At 45.6% G+C, this 20876-nt stretch overlaps 2 protein-coding genes and 1 long non-coding RNA gene across 10 annotated transcripts in view; 2 read left to right on the forward strand and 1 right to left on the reverse strand.

Moving 5' to 3' along the window:
* Window positions 1–4939, reverse strand: part of MERTK (MER proto-oncogene, tyrosine kinase) — a 53459-nt gene extending 48520 nt beyond the window's left edge. For all 3 annotated transcript variants that reach the window (XM_081854532.1, XM_081854533.1, XM_081854531.1), the window contains exon 1: window positions 4405–4939. In XM_081854532.1, the coding sequence (XP_081710658.1) occupies window positions 4405–4936 (532 nt within the window). In that variant the 5' untranslated portion in view covers window positions 4937–4939. The remainder of the gene's footprint in view (window positions 1–4404) is intronic.
* Window positions 4940–6095: 1156 nt separating this feature from the next.
* Window positions 6096–7856, forward strand: LOC309338149. Its single transcript, XR_014154762.1, has 2 exons — window positions 6096–6369; window positions 6962–7856. It is a non-coding gene; the product is annotated as an uncharacterized lncRNA (long non-coding RNA).
* A 7067-nt stretch (window positions 7857–14923) lies between these two features.
* Window positions 14924–20876, forward strand: part of ANAPC1 (anaphase promoting complex subunit 1) — a 62383-nt gene continuing 56430 nt past the window's right edge. For all 6 annotated transcript variants that reach the window (XM_081854440.1, XM_081854442.1, XM_081854441.1 and 3 more), the window contains exons 1-6: window positions 14924–15111; window positions 16549–16785; window positions 17719–17880; window positions 19645–19696; window positions 19960–20063; window positions 20557–20639. In XM_081854440.1, the coding sequence (XP_081710566.1) occupies window positions 16573–16785; window positions 17719–17880; window positions 19645–19696; window positions 19960–20063; window positions 20557–20639 (614 nt within the window). In that variant the 5' untranslated portion in view covers window positions 14924–15111; window positions 16549–16572. The remainder of the gene's footprint in view (window positions 15112–16548; window positions 16786–17718; window positions 17881–19644; window positions 19697–19959; window positions 20064–20556; window positions 20640–20876) is intronic.

Raw genomic sequence — 20876 nt, forward strand, 5'->3', positions numbered from 1 at the left:
GAGGGCTGCTATCATGCTCCTTCTCAGCTGTCCTGCTTCTCTGGGTTACACAGATCCAACAACGTCAACTTTTCCTCATAGGATTTCACTCCACTGACCCAGAGGGCTAGCTGTGCTAGGCCCATCTGCCCTGTACATTTTAAACAGTATCATACCAACAGCCATGGCTTCCCCCCAAAATCATGGGATCTATAGTTTGTTAAAAGTACCAAGAGGGTACTGGTATCCTCACAGAGCTACAGTTTGTAGAGTTCCCTCAGAAGAGGGATTGATAGTTAAAACTATTCTCTTAATTGTAGCTCTGGGAATTGTTGCCATACATTCTACAGAAAGAAAACAGAAGGGATTTGTGCTGTGTGCAAGAGCAGGAAATGAGCAAGTGCTGTTCAGCAAAAACTTAAATGCAGCATGCCTCAATATGCTTAATAATTAACTAAACTTTTTGCTTGAACTTTGCCTGTGAAGAATTGTGAACATTCGTCCCAATTGCTCAAGGCTGTTGAAGGGCAAAAGACACCCACGGTCCCATAATGTGTGAACCACGTTTCTGTGAAAAAAACAAAAACTAGTCAAGCAAGTACAAGCCAAGCAAGTCTCTTTCCCCATCTGCACTATGCCTTTAAAGTGGTATCGTACCATTTTAAACCGCCATAAAGGTAAAAAAGGTAAAGGTACCCCTGCCTGTACGGGCCAGTCGTGTCAGACTCTGGGGTTGCGCGCCCATCTCGCTTAAGAGGCTGGGGGCCAGCGCTGTCTGAAGACACTTCCGGGTCACGTGGCCAGCGTGACAAGCTGCATCTGGCGAGCCAGCGCAGCACACGGAAACGCTGTTTACCTTCCCGCTAGTAAGCGGTCCCTATTTATCTACTTGCACCCGGGGGTGCTTTCGAATAGCTAGGTTGGCAGGCGCTGGGACAGAACAACGGGAGCACACCCCGCCACGGGGATTCGAACCGCCGACCTGACGATCAGAAAGTCCCCCTTAAACCGCCGTGGCTTCCCCCAAAGAATCCTGGGAGCTATAGTTTGTCAAGGGTTTCAAGAGAGGACCCTATTCCACCTAAACATTAGGAAGAACTTCCTGACAGTAAGAGCTGTTTGACAGTGGAATTTGCTGCCAAGGAGTGTGGTGGAGTCTCCTTCTTTGGAGGTCTTTAAGCAGAGGCTTGACAACCATATGTCAGGAGTGCTCTGATGGTGTTTCCTGCTTGGCAGAGGGTTGGACTCGATGGCCCTTGTGGTCTTTTCCAACTCTATGATTCTATGATTCTATGATTCTATGATTCTATTCTCTCCACAGAACGACAATTCTCAGAAACCAATCCCTTTTCACTTGTGAAAATTACACCTATAAAACCAGTAAAACTTTAAAAAACAAATACAGTCATAGCTCGTATTGCGTTTGCTTCAGGTTGCGTGATTTCAGGTTGTGTCCCGCAGTGACCTGGAAGTACCAGAAAGGGTTACTTCCGGGTTTCACCGCTTCTGCAGATGCGCAAAATGACATCATGCGCAGGTGTGGTGAATCGCGACCTGTGCACGTGCAGACGCGGGTTGCGGTCTGCTCGTGTTGCGAAAGGGACTCCAGAACGGATCCCATTCGCAACCAGAGGTACCACTGTATAGGTAATGGAAATATATGTGTTGGTTGGTTTTTCAGGAAGCTTTCAAAACAACGTAGTGATGACTTCTGCCTAATGCCAAAAGGCAGGGAGTTCCAAAGTTTAAGCTCTGCCCACTAAAGGACTGACTCTTCACCAATGCGGAACAAACATTATAGGGCGCATGTAAAAATCCAAGTTTTACTTCTGCTTCACTGCTGTTATAGGCGAGATTGCGTCTATGCCATAAGTCAGGGGTGTAGCGTGGGGAGAGCCAGGGGCTGTAGCCCCGAGAACATGATTTTGAGAGGACACGAACCAGGCACCCTATGCAGGGATCTCTAACCTGCCTGCTGCTGGGGGTCTCTGGGCCCCAGAGCCCGGCCTGGCCTTCCCGCCATGGCCCCAGCCCCTTGTGCTGGGGGGATGCGCCCACCAAGGGCTATGTCAACTGGTCGGGTTTTCCCCTGCATGGGCAGGCAGGACGTGTAGCCCTGTGAACCCTCCTTGCCCCACACCTGCCCAGAGGGGATAAGGGTTGGGCTGGGCGTGTTGGGTTTTGTTTACCCTCCATGCCCAGCCCCTGGTCCCACCTAGTACAGTGGTACCTCGAGTTAAGAACTTAATTCGTTCTGGAGGTCCGTTCTTAACCTGAAACTGTTTTTAACCTGAGGTACCACTTTAGCTAATGGGGCCTCCCACTGCCGCCACACTGCTGACGCGCAGTTTCTATTCTCATCCTGAGGTAAAGTTCTTAACCCAAGGTACTATTTCTGAGTTAGCGGAGTCTGTAACCTGAAGCGTATGTAACCTGAGGTACCACTCTACAGTGGTACCTCAAGTTAAGAACTTAATTCATTCCGGAGGTCCGTTCTTAACCTGAAACTGTTCTTAACCTGAGGTACCATTTTAGCGAATGGGGCCTCCTGTTGCCATTGCACAATTTCTGTTCCCATCCTGAGGTAAAGTTCTTAACCCGAAGTACTATTTCTGGGTTAGCAGAGTCTGTAACCTGAAGCTTCTGTAACCCAAGGTATCACTGTACATGTGTGCACACATGTGCACGCCAGGAAAGGACACAATGCTGGTGCTATGACTTCACCATAGTAAGGGAAAAAACCACACTGAATGTTATGTTAGGAGTCGAATACAGTTTCCCCGGACAAAGAATACTGGGAACAGTAGTTCACCCCTCACAGAGCTACACTTCCTAGCACTCTTAGCAAATGATAGTTCCAGGGATGCTTTGGGGGAGGTCATGGGCACTGAATGCGCTTTAATATACAGTGTGGATTTGCTCTATGTGGCATGCATTTCCTATCATACGCAGACGTGCCGTGGAGCACTATATAATTTCAGTTCTTTTGCATGTTCAACTTGTAACATACAGTACATGCCTTGTTAAGGTGTGAGTTTATTTGGTGCACACATCCCGCTGCAGTGTGCATATGTTACTTCATGTGCCCTGTCTAGGGCCTCCAAGGAACTCAGATGAGAATCTCCCCCCCTTTTTTTAAACAAAGCTCACAAAAATCTTGTGAAGGTGAGAGGCAGACCACCCAACGAGTTTCACAGCTGAGCTATACTGTAACCACTGACCCTATCACTTGATTAGAAGCACATTGTGCAATGCAGCCCTTTAAGGCAGGTTGAAAAGGCATGCATGCAATCCACTTGCAAGAATAGTAATCTACGGCTATTTCTGTCCACAGCAACTCCTTGGTTTTGTGACAATTTTGTTTTGTTTTATTGTCCCATTTTCTGTCGATTGTTCATGCGCACGCCGCTTAGAAACGTAAACAATTAAGCAGGAACATAAATGCCTGAGATGAACAAATAAATAAAAGTAAGTTCCCCTCTGACTGCTTGGCTCCACCCTTCCTCTGAAGGCTACCAGGGGGGTGAAGATGTGATCCATCAAGAGCAAACATCAGGAGGGGATTCCGGGCATAGTCAATGGGATGGAACAGAAGTGCCAGGCAGGAAGAGAGATGCCCAACAGCTTTCTTCATCCCACTGTGCTCCCAAAAGCAGCCGCCCACCCCCACCGGGTCAGTTATCCATAGCAGCTACATACTGTGTTTATCTCTGTATGCATTTGCACACTAAATTTAGGAATCCATTGTATTCCTTATGAATGGTTCAAAAGGAACCAATGGCCATGCACTGCTCCCACATATGCAATGGAAACTGTGGCCAGAGCAGGGAGAGAGTGTGTGTGTTTTGTGGGCTTAATTTATGGAAAGTTGGGGGTGGTACTCAGATCTACCGAAAAGAATGGACTGCCTTAATCGGGTTTGTTCATTCCAAAGAGTAAAACCTTCGCTGAATACCACCCTTTTTAAAACCTTGCCTGGAAGTTAAGGGCTCTCTATTCGAGAAAACTCTATTCCTAGGGATGTATAAGAAGAGATGGAGGCAATCGATCTCTGATCTCCCTCAAGAGATCTCTCCCTCTCTTTCTTTCTTTCTCTCTTCATTCACAGGCAGGTGCCAAGCCCGTGCTGTGCTCGGATTAAAAGCGAGGACAAAAGTAATCCTCCCTCCCCCCCCCCAACTTTTGCAAACTCCCTTTTCGCGCAGAGCGCAGGAGGGTGGAGGGATGACGTTCCCCCCACCCCGAGTCCCAGCGCCTTTCTGGAGCCTACCAAATGCCAGGGAATGAGACACCCTCCAAAACGAAGAGTTGGAAGACGGGGTAACCCTGCCCGCCCCCCAACAACACTTTCCCGACATCCAACCAACTCCTGTTCCAGCACTTCGGACGCGTAACCAAACGCGGGAGGAGAAAGAGGCGCCTTACCTTTTGCGCAAAAGGCCGATGCCACCACCAGCAGCAGCCCCCAAAAGCCTCCCATGGCGACTTGGAAGCGGGCTTGGCAAGCGTCCGATCTGGGCACCCCCGGGTCCCCCCCCCGGCCCCGCTTCCGCGGCAGCCCCAAAGCCGGGTTTCCCTCCGGAGCCGCCGGGCGAAGAGTCCCCCCGGGGCGCACAGACGCCGCCGCCGCCGCCGCCGCCGCAAATCGCCCTCTCCAAGCCGGAGATCGCTGACCCAAAACAAAAGTTCTGGGCGAAACTTGAGCGGAGGCGGGGACGGAGAGAGGTCCCTCCTCCTCCGACTCCGGGGCGGGCGCGGGGAGGCGGATTTCGGGGGTCTGGGAGGGTTGGCCTCCTTCTGGTCGGGCAAGAGAAGGGGCTCCAATTCCCGCCAGGGGGCGAAGAGTACTTGGACGGAGAAACGCAGCAGGTCGTACAGGAATCTTGACGCGCCTTAAATGCTCCCCGCGGAAGCTTGCATGGTTGTGGCAGGAGCTTTTACGCGAACTCTCACACATACATACTTGTACGTAGAGAGGATAGCATTGCAAAGCAGCCAACCTGGCGCCCTCCAGATGTTTTGGAGGGAAACTCCCCCTCGGATGGGAGTTGTCCAAAAACATCTGGAGGGCGCCAGGTTGGCAAACGCGGCATTTAAACAGGAAAGCCCTGCAATGCAAAGCTGTGACGCGACTGTGCAAAGCTGAAACGTATACAAGATGTGAATCGCGGGCGCAAAGGTGTCAACGTTTCCCCTTTTTTTTTAAGGGAAATTCCCTTATTCCGAATAGGACTCCTCGCAAGAAAAGGGAAAAGTTGACAGCTATGCGCGGGCGTAGCCGAGATTTATGGGGGGGGGGGGGCAGAACTGAGTTATCTGCAGTGCGATGGGTCAGTTAGTTAAGTATTTATTATTTATTTGCTTGATTTGATTTGCACTCCCCTGACTGTGCCCATGATGTGAATAGTCACCTTTTAACTTGTATCCATTTGAGCTTCGCACTGTGAAATTTTATCTCTTTTGCGTGACCTTTTCACTCCACTGTTTACGCCCCCCCCCTCCGGATCCCTTTGTCTGTGTGTGGATCTGCCCCGTTAGAATCCGCTTTGTCATCTGAGGAAAGCTTATACTCAAACATCCTGCTAGTTTCTAAGGTGCCAGAAGACTCCCTTTTATCCTGAAAAGGGAGATAGCAGGATCTCACCTGGCTGCTCAAATTATTGGGGTGGAGTGATGCTAACCTTAGTTAGTTTTAAGCCAACTACAGTGGTACCTCAGGTTACAGACACTTCAGGTTACAGACACTTCAGGTTACAGACTCTGCTAACCCAGAAATAGTACCTCAGGTTAAGAACTTTGCTTCAGGATGAGAACAGAAATTGTGCTCTGGTGGCGCGGCAGCAGCAGGAGGCTCCATTAGCTAAAGTGGTGCTTCAGGTTAAGAACAGTTTCAGGTTAAGAACGTTCCTCCAGAACAAATTAAGTTCTTAACTCGAGGTTCCACTGTATGTGGCATAAGATTTTGATAAAATTGTGGTGAGTCAGGGTTAGGGCTTGTTTAGTCTTCATTAAGGGCACCTTTACCCCATTTTGAGCACAGATCTCAACTTACCAGGCCAATGATAGCATTTTAAAATTATTATTTAAAGGGCTTCCCTTTATCTCGAATGTTAAAGCATATTTAAATCTGTGTCAAATGTGCTTTAATTGGTGTGGATCTGTCCAAAAGGTATACTTCTTATTGCCCTTCTCTGTAAAATGTTCTCTTTTGATTATTGATAATACTGCATTTTAAACTTTCTTTTCAGGCAATTGTTGTATCTCAAAGTGGCTCACATAAACTAAAAAGCAGGCCCTGTCATCGGGTTTACAAGCTAAAAGGATCAGAGCCCCAAGGAAAGGGGAGAGGAGGGAAATGTGTGCTTCAAGGCTAGAAAAAAGTGGCAAGCTGTAAGCATTTATGGCCATATTCTCACATCATATGTTTAAAGCCGTATGTCAACACTTTAAACCGTCATGGCTTTCCTCAAAGAACTCTGGGAGCTGTAGTTTGCTAAGGGTCCTGAGAGTTGTTAGGAGACCCCTAGTCCGCTCAGAGAGTTACAATTCCCATAATTCCCTGTGAAGACGGATTGTTAAACCATACCTGGGACTAAGTTTATAAATGCACTGGAAGCTGATATCATCTGTGAAAGGCTTTTCTGGCGGGGATGTTGGGGGGGGGGCGTGGAGAGGAAAAAAGGGTTTTCTATACTTTTAAGAGTTTCACAATCACATTATAAAACTGGACAGTTGTTTTTTTTTAATGGCTCCCAGATTATAGATATAAGCAGTCTGTATATAGTCATGTCTATGGTGTGTCCCAGATATAAAGTACCTTTCAAAATTAAATAAATAATGTTGGGGCCAGGCGGGAGGACAAGCAAATTGTTCCCAGATGCCTTTTAACATCTGGGAGGAAAAAAAAGAAAATGCTTATTCAGTATACAGTCCAAGCTGCACTACTGGCAGATACTGAATTTCTGCTTCTCTCTCTTTTTAGCCCTGAAAACGTCTTGACATCTTGAAGCAATCAGCGGCTACGAAAAGGCACGTGCCTCCGGCAGCCAAGGGACAAGCAAGACGTGACAGCAGCAACAGTCTTGAGTGCCAGGCCTGGATCGCTTCCATTTTCCTACGCAGCAAACTGTGTCTCTGTGTGAATTTAAAGCACAGAATGGGCAGCAGGGTGGTGTTTACGTGTGCCAAACTTTTCCCTGGCCAGGCCTCTCCCCTCTAATGTTGCTTCTGCCTGATTTTCTCTCCGCGGGGCTAACTCCCACTATGGGCCCCTTTCGACATCCCCTTTTATGATGGCACATTCAAAATCATTTGTGTTCATGAGGGTATCAAGCCAGTTATACCAGTGGTGTGCGATGAATTTTTTTGTAGGGCTGTACAGTGGTACCTCGGGTTAAGAACTTAATTCGTTCTGGAGGAACGTTCTTAACCTGAAACTGTTCTTAACCTGAGGTACCACTTTAGCTAATGGGGCCTCCTGCTGCCACTGTGCCGCTGGCGCGCAATTTCTGTTCTCATCCTGAGGTAAAGTTCTTAACCCGAGGTACTATTTCTGGGTTAGCAGAGTCTGTAACCTGAAGCGTCTGTAACCTGAGGTACCACTGTATGTCGATTTGGTGACTCCAAGGGGCATCTAGTTGAACTACCTGCAAGGCAGGAATCTCCATTCAAACATCCCTGGCAGAGGCCTAAAAACCTTCAAGGAAGGAGCATTCACACCCTCCCAAGGAAGCCCATTCCCCAGCCGGTCAATTTGCCAATTCCTAGCAGCTTGCAAAAAGAAGAAGAAAAGTTTGGCTTGGCTTTGTTTTTTGAAGAAGACAAGCCCAGAGGTGGAAGGGTGGGTTCCTCCTCCTAATTAGAAAGCTATTTTTACATCCCTTCCTTTCTTCATCATCTCCCTTACTATCATTGTGCTGTTGCTGGTTGTGGCCTGTTTCTGCTGATCCTTCAGGTTCTGGCAGATTGGGACTGGCGGTTTATTATAACACCATGCTTTCAAACACACACACACACACACACACACAGAGAGAGAGAGAGAGAGAGAGAGAGAGAGTGGCTGAAGGAGAGGAGGAAAGGAGATTATTAAGGTTGCGGGGGTCTTGTATTCCACCAACTGCTATTCCTTAAAAAATGAAGGAGAAGGGGCTGCAGTTCTGCTTCAAGCAGCTGCTTCCTGCTCAGGTGTGTGCATTGCTTTGCAGGGTTGTGCAATTTTGCAGCCTTTATGGAGGTAATCAGAGAGAGACGTGCATGCACACACACATAGATGGAGCCTGGAGGCACTGGCTGAGCAGGTACAGGGAAAAGTCCTGCCGGGAACATTAAGGGGACTAGGCTAGAGCCACTAGTTCATGGACCGCACGACACTGAGTTATACGCCATCCAGCTTTCAATGATGCTTGTGCCTGCAAAAGTTTGGGGGCATACTGAGTTGTACATACTTTATACCTGCTGAATGAACCTTAGGCATCAATGGGTCTACTCTGAGTAGGACTAGACTGAATACCACCCACTGCTTTGTTTTCAACCAGTGCTTGTCCTGTAAATTCCTGTTGAAATCCTGTAAGTTTTTATACCACAAATTGGGGTTTTTTTGGGGGGGGCACTTTCATTAAGCTGCATCACAGGAGTGCCTCTTCAGAAGGCAATAATATGCCCTCCAACATTTCTCAGATGAAATTAGGGACGTCCTGTTCCATAATAATAATAATTTTATTATTTATACACCACCCATCTGACTGGGTTGCCTCAGCCACTCTGGGCAATTTCCAACATATATAAAAACATTAAACATAATAAAACATTAAACATTTAAAAAGTCTCCTAAACAGGGCTGCCTTCAGATGTCTTCTAAAGTTTGTATGATTATTTATCCACGTGGTTCGGGAGTCGCATAACTCCAGACCTGCCAACATTTCTCCTATGAAAATAAGGGACATCTTCAGGAAAAGCTGGACATTCTGGAATCAAATCAGAAACTGGGATGGCTTCTGTAAATCCGAGACTGTCCTTGAAAAATAGGGACACTTGGAGGGTCTGCAATGATTCAAAAACACCAGGGAAGCATCTCTGATGGATTAATGAAGTATGGATGGTCCAGTATAAAGTGACCACTAATGGGCTATTATTGTGTCGATGACATGTTGCAGAATGTACCCTCACAAAAATGGAGAAGTTTGGAGGGACCCCATAGGAAATATATATACAGTGGTACCTTTGGTTACGAACTTAATTTGTTCCAGAGGTCCATTCTTAACCTGAAACAGTTCTTAACCTGAGGTACCACTTTAGCTAATGGGGCCTCCTGCTGCTGCTGTGCAATTTCTGTTCTCGTCCTGAGGTAACCCAAGGTACTACTTCTGGGTTAGCGGAGTCTGTAACCTGAGGTGTTTGTAACCCAAGGTACCACTGTATATATACGTCTCTCTGGGGAGAAGGAGTTTCAGCTGCAAAGTGTAATAAAAATTTAAGGTCTTTTATATATATATATATATATATATATATATATATATATATATATTAAATATTTATAAATGTACCAATGTCTGGAGCAGCACAGGAAGACCTTCTTGAAACCATTTTGACTTCCTGAAAATATTTTGACTCCCAAACTGACCAAATGAGGGAAGCAGCAGCACCCCTGCCTTCACTGGACTTTATTTTCTCTCCTCCACCCTCCAATTTACAGGAAAATTGGTGGTGACCTGATTCTGACACAGGGTCATGGTGCCATAACATCAAGATCGACCCTTGGAAAATAACAAAGCAAAATGTGAAACAGCTGTTATAAGACAGCAGGGGGAATCGTTTCCCCCTTCAACCTAGAATTCTTAGTTTTGCTGTGTTCCTGTGGGGCACAACTCCTCCTGTCTTTACTAATTTTAAATTTCTACAGATGTATGGTTAGGGAGGAAGGCCTGCAGCCAAGATGCTGGTTCTTCTTTTCTTTTACTTATGGTTTGTTTACAGCATGTATAGCCCACTCTTCATCAAATGTTTTCAATCCCAAAGTGCGGAACCAAGTAATAAAATTAAACACAGAGAAACAATATACAGAAATTGCCAAAAATAAAACAAAAAAATCATATGAGCAGGACAACTAAAAACAATTCTGTCATAAGGCAAACAAGCAAAATTGCAACAACATAAAGTAATATTTCCAATTTAACAAAGTTAAATTGCCTCAAGGTCAGAAGGGCTGCTGGATAGTGATGTTCAGATGGCCCTATTTCAGCAAAGAATTTCTTTTTGCAAATATTGTTGTTGTCTTGGCTTTTGCTTGAATCCAGTGGCTTACAAACCATCCTCAATAGCAAAATCCTGCTTATACTAGAATCTTCAGGGAATCCCTTTAATGTCAACTTCTCTGCCAAGGAAGAAATTGTACAGATTTACTAATCTGTATGGCCAGATTGGGAGTCCTCTAAAAAGACTTGCATTTCAAGGCTCAGGTTAACAAAGAGTTCTATTGGAAGCTGGGGTTTTATTTTTAAGAATTACTCCTGCGCAACTCCTGCAATTACAGATAGGTAGCCGTGTTGGTCTGCCATAGCCAAAACAAAACAAATTCCTTCCAGTAGCACCTTAAAGACCAACTAAGTCAGTTCTTGGTATGAGCTTTCGTGTGCATGCACACTTCTTCAGATACACTTCTTCAGATACACCTGTATCTGAAGAAGTGTGCATGCACACGAAAGCTCATACCAAGAACTGACTTAGTTGGTCTTTAAGGTGCTACTGGAAGGAATTTGTTTTGTTTTAACTCCTGCAATGTGAGACTGCACTATTGTTATCACTTCTGAAATTTTAAAAAAATGTTTGCTTGACACGTACTGCCACCAACTGGAGATACAGTTGGCTTGTCATTACTTCATCACTTATTTTCAACATGTGGCTGTTCAAAGAGCGGATATGCTCCTTAAGGTCTGCATCTGTTGGCACCAGAGTTTAATTAAAAGCAATGCATCAAAGTGAAATGAGTTGCCTTCCTGAGAACAGATTAACAGTCTGGTGATTAGATAACAACACTGGACTAGCCAGGCTCCAGGGATGAAAATTCCATTGCTGAAGAGCAGTCACTAAGTGTGCTTTTCTGCTAAGGATTTTTTTGGGGGGGGGTTCAGTTTACATTTAAAGGTGAATCTACTTGAATCACACTTTCTGAATCAATCTGAGCATCAAAATACAGCCACGCTTCAAAATCTGCGCTTCTCTGCATCTTGCAGTGCAGTTCTCCAACCAAGTTATGTAAAGAGTTCCTTAAATGCATGTATTAGTGAAAACGCCATACAAAAAACCCCTTTTATTAAGGGAAATTGCTTTGCAAAAAATGTATATATTAGGCACATTTGCATAGAAATTTGTGTACAATAGCCGAAATTCACACCCAAATGCCGATGGATTTTCACGAGGACTTAAAAAAAACCCATTTCTGTAATATATAGTACTATATAATATTTTCTGCTATATTATTAACAAGATATTGGATATTGCAATGGATTGTGTTGGGTTACATTTTAATGATATGCTGATTTGTATATTCCATTTCTTTTTTGTACTATCTGGATAACTGGTGACGTTATTTGGCTAAGCAACAAAGCTTTGGATGTAGAAAGAAAGGAGTGACATTTTATTCTTTGATTTCAGTAACATGTGATGCAAACTTCCCATTCCCAAAAAGTGGAATACTCAGTTCTCATTTAATTAATGTGAATGTGGTATTTATATTTGTGTAAGTTGGGAGCATTGGAAAGGGGAGCAGGGTACTTTTTTTAAAAAATCAGCAAAACAATGACTATATTTTGAACACAGTCACAGAACGTATTGTTCACTAGGGCTGAGCACCTGAATAGATTCCGCCCCTACGTTCTCAATGAGAAGCCAGAGTCCCATTCACAAACTACAACAGACATTGCTTGGCATATTAACTTGCTGGGTCCACTCCAGGGACTTGTCACCACGAAGAGGGCTTTTACACAGCTGAGCCTTATTAAACTCTTGCATAATTGTGGCTTTTGTATTCCACTTGGTGAAAGTAACTTGGACTAATAAGTGTCCAGGAAAATAATGAGAACTTGGTTCCAGGGTATGTTGAAATTCGAGACGTGTGCTCGTTAGCCATTTACTGGAACACCAAGACAACCACTGTTCAAGTTAGCAACATGCGCTATTGAAAGCAAGGAGAGAACAACTCTACAGTACTTTGTTTCAAATGGGGGGAAAGACTTCTATCAGGCTGATCCTACGAGCTGATGTGTGAGCAATTAAGCTCATTGGATCAGGCAGTGCTATCTCAGCACATACTTGAGGGTGCATTTGGCACTGAGATGTGACTACAGCATCTGCATGGTAATTGCCATTAGTTTGGTGCCGTCATGCCCAGGCTTGTGATGGTGGCTAGTTCTCAAGATCAATCACACAACACAGATCAGTTACTCCAAAGAGTGAGGAAAGGGTGGCTCCACTAGCCTCAATGGCTGTTGTGGTTCCCCAAAGCCCTCTGGGCTCAACCAGACCACCTCCAGGCCGAGGCTGCTGCTCCTCTCACCTTTTGGCTTGCTTGGAGAGGGCAACAGGTAGCAACAGCAAGGAAATGCTCCAGGGATAGGCAGTGGGCCCCCTACTGGGATATGAGGCTCAGTAGGTGCCCAGGAATGCTGAACCCTGTCACCATTCAAGCCCCTCTTATTCTCTAGCTCGGTTGTATTTACAAGCCGAACTCAAAACCCTTTTTCTGCCTGGTCCAATGATGTTTTAGGCACAGATAATGACAACTGAAATCTGTGTACCTAATTCTACATAGAATTAGGCTGTTACTTGGAAGGAAGGTTCTCCAGTTTCCGTGGAGTAAGTATTATATTTAGGGCTGCAGCCAGCCATTACATCACCTTTCAGCTCTCGGGCAAACTTCTGCCACCTTCACACCTCAGTGTGTTTGCGTCACTGGGCTTGCAGCTGGTTCACTTTGGGCCAGAACTCCACAGAACATAGCCCTGGGCCTTGCTCTCAATTCCAGGCCTTGCTCTCAATTCCAGGACTCAACAGGGCAGCATGTGACATAATAAAAATACCTTTGAATATGTACTGAGTTTTCCTTTCTCAAATGAGGAACTATATGGAGAAGATCTTATGGCCTCACTAGGATAAGAAATGATCGCAAGAACTATTGGCAAGGTTAATTTCCCTTGGCTTCACATCTTGCAGTATCCATAACATGGAGATCTTTTCTCCTAAAGTAGCTGTGTTTATTTTTTTATTAAATAAGTGATATGCATCCTGAAGCCTTAAGTGGTACAGTCTATGCCACCACCTCGGGACTTGACCACCTGCATGTGTGGAGCAGCCCTATACTATTTATGCGGCTACTTTGAAGTAAGGTCCACTGAGTTTCAGCGATACTAGCAAGTTAAGTGTGCATATACTGTAATGGTATAGCCATCTTAACCACTAGGTGCCAGTGTATTGTCCCAGTTGCCAGCACCGTTTTTCTTTTTTAAAAATTGTTTTTATACTGATTTTTTTTTTGTGGACAACGAAGGCACATATAACTGTTTGCAGTTCCTAGAGTCCTATGGGTCAGTTACATTTGCTGCGAGAGACACTGCTGAATCAGCATAGTAGGACTGAAAAACGGTGGTTGGGCAGGAGTGTGTGTGCCATAGCTGTCAACCTTCCCTTTTCTTTTGCGGGAAATTCCGTTATTCCAGCGCCGTTTCCTGCTGCTTCCCCAGATTGTTAGATATCCCGTAGACTGCCCCCGGGATAGGTGAGGCTGCTGATCCCTTATTTTCAAATCTGAAAGTTGACAGCTATGGTGTGTGCGCTTGTGTGACCCCCTCCCTCTTAATGCCATAGAAATTGCAGCTAAGTTCTCTCCGTTCCCTTTAATTGTTTGTGCAATATCTAGGCTACACTCATCAAGCACAGGCTTATGGGCTGTGTGCAGAGAGACCACTGAAATGCACACCATGCAATCTGTAAAACTACCCCAATACAAATTCCTGGCTGTTCCTAGTTGCTTTGATCCCTATTCTCTCCCCCACCCCACTTTACATTGTTTTGCACAGCTGATCTGATGAAGCTCATCTGATAGCAGCAAGAAACCAAGTATTTAGTCCCTAGATTCAGGAAGGTAGCTGTGTTGGTCTGACGCAGTCGAGAAAAAATAAATAAATAAATTGTTCAGTAGCACCTTACAGACCAAGTAAGTTTGTTCTGGTATAAGCTTTTGTGTGCATGCACTTTTCTTTACAAGGTGGTTGTTTAGTCGTGTCCGACTCTTCGTGACCCCCTGGACCAGAGCACGCCAGGCACTCCTGTCTTTCACTGCCTCCCGCAGTTTGGTCAAACTCATGCTGGTAGCTTCGAAGACACTGTCCAACCATCTCGTCCTCTGTCGTCCCCTTCTCCTTGTGCCCTCCATCTTTCCCAACATCAGGGTCTTTTCCAGGGAGTCTTCTCTTCTCATGAGGTGGCCAAAGTATTGGAGCCTCAGCTTCAGGATCTGTCCTTCCAGGGAGCACTCAGGGCTGATTTCCTTCAGAATGGATAGATTTGATCTTCTTGCAGTCCATGGGACTCTCAAGAGTCTCCTCCAGCACCATAATTCAAAAGCATCGATTATTCGGCGATCAGCCTTCTTTATGGTCCAGCTCTCACTTCCATACATCACTACTGGGGAAACCATAGCTTTTACAATACGGACCTTTGCTGGCAAGGTGATGTCTCTGCTTTTTAAGATGCTGGACTATTTTTAATGTTTTAATTATTTTTATTTAGTCACTGGTCCTCGTGCCCTCTCCAGGGACTGTTGCCCTGCCCTGCCCTCTCTTTGCTGCCCTAGCAGCTGGGGGAACCCCCTAACCCCGAACACCCCCAACCCGCCCGCCCCCCACTCCCGGCGCTTCTCCCCCGGGCCAGTTTGCGGCGTCCCCCGCGCTAGTCCCGCCCTCGGCCTGCCGCGCGGGCGGTGATGGGAGTCCCAAGATGGCGGCGCCCGTCTGAGAGAAATTCGGAGGGAGACCGCGCCGCCCGCCCGCCCGCCCGCCCGCCGCTACCCAGGCAAGAGACACCGGGAGGAGCCGCTGGAGCCCAGGCCCGCAGCCGACCGCGCTTTCCTGTGTCACTCAGGTTCGTCAGCTGGTTGTTGCCCCCCCCCCCAGCCCAGCCTCTCCTGCCTCCCAGCCTCCCTCGGACCCGTTACCCATCCCTTCCCGCGGCTCGCTTCCTTCGGCGCGGAATCGGGGCTCCGTATCGCGCGCGCATCTGCATCCCCGCCCCGCGCTCGCGTGCTTTGCGCGCGTGAGGAAGCCGCCGGGCTGGCATGGCTCTCCTCCCGGGCAAAGAGGTGTGCGGGGTTGCAGCCTCGCCCGGCTCATCGATCCCGGAGGAGGGCAGGGTGATTTGTCCCTGTCCTAGTAGTAATAATAATAATAATAATAATAATAGTTACAATAATAATTTAAATATTGGATATATTGTGGTTGTTATTGTTATTGCTTTTACTATCATTCAGTTTTTATACCGCCCTTCATCTTGAGATTGCAAGCTGCGTGTGTGTGTGTGTGTGTGTTTCACACTATAAAAAATGCATACCAATAAAATGCATACCAAAAAAAAAATGCATAACAATAAAAAAGCAATCTCTTTGGTAGAGAAAAGCACCCCAGTGACCTGTGTTTTCTTCCTTGTCCGATTGGGGTTTCCAGATTTCTTCTTCCTCAAGCAGGATGTATGGAGGGGGGGGGAGGCACAAGTGTCAAGCTTTTTGGGTTTGCAAACGGCAGCAACAACCCTATTTTATTTGTAAAAAGCATAAGAAGCACCAAAGCCTGCCTTGGGAGTTAAGTGCTTTTGAGCTCAGTTGGACTTCCAGTTGTAAACACATAAGAGGATTGCGCTGTGAATGTTGTTGAGTTGGGTTCCCAAAATAACCACAAGATTATTCTTTTTTTATGTTGCCCATTCATCATATGTCCAAAGGACAAGATAGACACTAAGTGGTGTGTTATTCCAAGGATCCTCTTCCTTGGAAGTTTTAAAGCAGATTTTGGATAGCCGCCCGTGATGTAAGTGTCAGTTGAGGTTCCTGCAACTCTACACTTCTATGAGGAATGTGTAACCTAGAACATATGCTTGGAGTCAGTGCTTAACTTAGGCTACACTCCTAACCTCAGTTGCTTAGGAGTGAGCTTATTGAAGTCCATAGGATTTATTTCTCCTTTAATACACAGCATCTGTCACAAGTCAGTGCACTTCCATTGTAAAAGCTTGCTCCAGTTGATTCAAGCATTTTCAGTGTAGGCTGATAATTTTCAGTGCAATAAAAGGGCCGATTTGGATGTCTGGGCTGAACGATGAGGGTGGAGACACTTCTTCAGGTACACAGGGCGCTTCTATCACAATATGAGTACTGGCACCTTTATTTATTTTTTAAACCAAAGAAGCACTGGTGATGATAATGATAAATGAGGGCAGCCAAATGAATAAGGGAGAGTCGAAGCATTGTGCATGATGAAAAAGTCACACTTGAAACCACCTCTGTTTCTGTATTGGGTCTTTCTTCAGAAATAATGTTGATATTTGGAACTCATGTCGAACATCTATGAAGAGAGGGTAATGATGATTGCAGCAGGGGATTTGCAGGAGTTTGTCCCTTTTGGCCGTGACCACTGCAAGCACCACCCGAATGCGCTGAACCTGCAACTTCGGCAGCTGCAACCAGCCTCGGAACTTTGGTCGTCGGACGGAGCGGCTGGTTTGGTGGGATCCCTTCAGGAAGTTACGATCCATGAGAAACACAAGGTAGGAGCTGCCTTTGGCGCCAGCATTTAAATCAGACAAAGCCTATGTGCCAATGTGCTGTTGGAATAGCTCTGTTGGTTTGAAAATGAGGCTCTTAATCTCAGGGTTGTGGGTTTGAGTTCCAGGTTGGGCAAAAGATTCCTACATTGCAGGGGGTTGGACTAGATGGTCCCTTCCAGTTCTATGGTTCTGAATCAAAATGATCAGCCGGTGAGGAAGGGAAGAGGAGAAGACGTGAAAGGAAAATACAACGGTCTGTTAAAATAGTTTCTAAGTCATAGGAATAGGTGGTACACATTTTGATATTTTATTGATGAGTGAATACTCAAGGAACATTGATAACATGAACAGATAGGTCAGGGGTCAGCAAACTTTTTCAGCAGGGGGCCGGTCCACTGTCCCTCAGACCTTCTGGAGGACCGGACTATATTTTGGAAAAGAAGAAGAAGAAGAATGAATGAATTCCTATGCCCCACAAATAACCCAGAGATGCATTTTAAATAAAAGGACACATTCTACTAAGCCAAGTTACAGGGAACCAGGCAGAGGGCCTTCTCGGTAGTGGCACCCGCCCTGTGGAATGCCCTCCTACCAGATGCCAAAGACAAAAACGACTACCAGACTTTTAGAAGACATCTGAAGATAGCCCTGTTAGGGAAGCTTTTAATGTTTAATAGACTATTGTATTTTAATATTTTGTTGGAAGCCACCTAGAGTGTTCCAGAATTTCCCTTTAAATCACTTTGGTGCTCCTTCTGGCCATGCAAATTGAAATGTGTTCAACTTTTACTGATCAGGACAAGATCGGCTTAATGTAACTACAACTAGCTAGGACCATTCTCTGTTCCCTACTAGTCTCTGAAAAATAATTTCACCAATAAGCATAATACGCAGCATTTGCTAATATTTCTTATTCATTCCCCCCCCCTTCAGGAAAGTTGGCAGCTAAGGAAGGGCATTAGTGATGTTGGCGAAGAAGTCGAGTACGATGAAGAGCTTTACGTGGCCGGCAATATGGTCATTTGGAGCAGAGGGAGTAAAAGCCAAGCTTCTGCAGTTTACAAAGCGTTTACGGTGGACAGCCCTGTTTTGCAGGTATGGAAACTGGCATGGTTTAGCTTGTTTAGCTGCAAGTTGCATATGAAACCGAGGCCAGAATTATCCTTGCACTTGCTTAGGAGAAAGCCTTGTGCGGGATCTTGTCGGAATCTCCATTTGACCAAGCTGATAAAGCTTATCCTCCAACGTTAATTAATGACCTGAGCCTTTGATGAGGCCTCAGGCACATTCCCGTTCAGCAGAGTTTCCAGCACAGGGAAGTGATGAGATTTGTGGCTACATGGCTAAAGAGTTTTATTTCTCGCTACTCAGCAAAGAAAAATACATCCTCTCTCTATGAAAGCAGAGAGCAACTGAAAGGAACAAAGGAACAGAAAACCACTAACATCACATCCGTCTCTCGTCTCTTGTGAGACTTCCAATAGCCTGGAAGCCCAGGAATGTAAACAGCCATGTGACTCTAAGCAGCTGCACAGTGGCAAACAGAAACTAACAGATCAGTGGCGCAGACGACCAGTCAGATATGCAGGAGTTTGGGTTGTGTGGTCTTTTTATATAAGCAAGCAGCAATATAGGGAGCAGCCTTATGCCACGTCAGGTCCATCTGCCTCAGTATTGTCTGCTCTGACTGGCAGGAGCTCTTCAGGGTTTCAGGCAGGAGTCTCTCCCAGCACTACTTGGAGGAGGAGAGAATAAGATGATGGGGACAGAGAGGAGCATTTTTATTGTACAGTGGTGCCTCGCAAGACGAAATTAATCCGTTCCGTGAGGCTCTTCGTATAGCGGTTTTTTCGTCTTGCGAAGCAAGCCCATTGACAGTTTAGCGGATTAGCGCTAGTAGCGGTTTAGCGGCTTTTAGCGGATCAGCTGATAAGCGGCTTAGCGGCTTAGGAAAAGGGGGAAAAAGGGGGGGAAACCCCGCAGGAACTCGCAAGACATTTTCGTCTTGCGAAGCAAGCCCATAGGGAAATTCGTTTTGCGAAGCGCCTCCAAAACGGAAAACCCTTTCGTCTAGCGGGTTTTCCGTCTTGCGAGGCGTTCGTCTTGCAGGGCACCACTGTATATTCATTACTATAGTTAGGATTATAACATGTTTTCTGAATCCCGCCAGGAATAAGGCGGGGTAGGAGAATGAAAAATGAATGGAGATTGTGACTTAGGTGAAAAGAGTGTATTACACAGGAAATGCTCTGGTGTGTGGATTGTGTCATTTTGCCAGTATTGCCTGGTGTAGTATTATATTTGCTGAAATAATTCTTTTCTTACTTTTTTAAAAAAATGTTTTTGTTGTCCTGACTCAGATGTGTTATGTATTTATTGTAACCCACCTTTGGATAATTAAAAGAGGAAGGTCTGGCTATACATTGAAGGAAGTAAATGAAATAAAACAAGCATAGGCACTTGCAGATGGAGTTTGCAAATTGTAAATGCAAGCGGTTTCTGCCTGAAATGGCTGCCCCTGACCGGCAAAACGCAAATGAAGATGTGGGCAAACTCTGGCTGTTCAAATATCTGAATCAGCTGTTCGTGTAGTGAGGTTTGGGTATAATTCTTTGTGTTCAGATAACTGAGATTTCAAATAACAAGCTTTCCGATAGCCAGACCTGGTTTACTCTTCCTGCCAGTGGCGTAGCGTGGGGGGTGCAGGGGGGGCCGGCCACACCGGGCGCAGCATCTGGGGGTTAGGGTTAGGGGGCGCAAATCCACGGGTTAGGGGGCGCAAATTACTTACCTTGCCCCGGGTGCTGACAACCCACGCTACGCCACTGCTTCCTGCTGAATATTTTTATTTTGTTTCAGGCATTGTGGTGTGATTTCTCTATACCCAAGGATAAGTCTGACAAAACGGAAGGTATGTTTCATTTTTATTAGGCTTCATTTGAAGTCTGGAAATACGTATGCCTCACTTTTCTCTTCTCGCGAGTTGTTTAAAATCTGCTTGCAGGCGTAAACATGAAAAACAACAGTAATAAATGATCCAACTGGAAAGGCACCATCTGTTGCAATATGCTATAGTTCCCCCAAAACCGGGTGTATGAAATGCAGTCTGGTTTGGGGAGAAGGGTAGCTGAATGGAAGATTATTAAATTATGCTTATTTGTTCCCCAATTTCAGATAGCACCGAAGTAGTAGAAAAGTGTATCTGTATATTACAGAGCTCTTGCATAAATATCCACAGCATTGAAGGAAAAGATCACATTGCTTCTTTGCCCTTTCAGGTAAGCTTATGTGAAAACCAAATTCAGAAATCGGGAAGAGTTGCTGTGCTTATTAAACCTGGCCTCCTGAGCTGTCTTATTTCTTTGAATAAAGACTTAATTTAACAGAAGTCGTGTGAGTTTATTGCTGACTTTTCCCCGACATCTGCTCTTGACATCCTTGCAGGGCAGTAAAAAGCATTATCTGAGTTCAAGGACCTATTCCAGCCAGGCAAAAAAGAAGGGGGAAAAGCAGGACTGGCGAAGAGCTTGGGTTGTGGGGTGGGGGGCGGCTTGGGGACAGTCCCATGGGAGAGAGAGAGAGACCTGGAGGGCTGTATTTGACCTTTGGTTCCCCACCCGTGTTATAAACAAAGCAGAAATCATTTGTGTCCTGGTACCTAAAGCCTTGACATTATTTGCCAGCTAGCTGAATATCAGAAGCTTTCAAATATCACGGCTATAAACATGTGAATAATGTTTTTAAAAATCTAACTTTTATATATATATATAGGTAGCCAATGTCTGGCCAACAAAATATGGCTTGCTGTTTGAACGTAGCAGTTCTTCGCATGAAGTGCCTCTTAGCCCACCCAGGTAATTAGACTTTATTGATTCTTGACTGTATGGTAAGAAGCTGGTCCAGTGTCCTTAGTAAATGTGATGGCCCACACATTCTGTGGCTCTTTAACTTCATTCCTTGGCATGTCTCTTGGCAGGATAATTCCTTAGCTAGCAGAGTGGATAAAAATCTCATGAGATTTTCCTTTTAATCTGACTTTAACTTCTAAATTTTCCAAGTTGTGCTAAGTGTCCCTTTGAAAATAAACTGAC

This window comes from Podarcis erhardii, assembly GCF_964252035.2.
Source record: "Podarcis erhardii genome assembly, chromosome: 3".
NCBI lineage: Eukaryota > Metazoa > Chordata > Lepidosauria > Squamata > Lacertidae > Podarcis > Podarcis erhardii.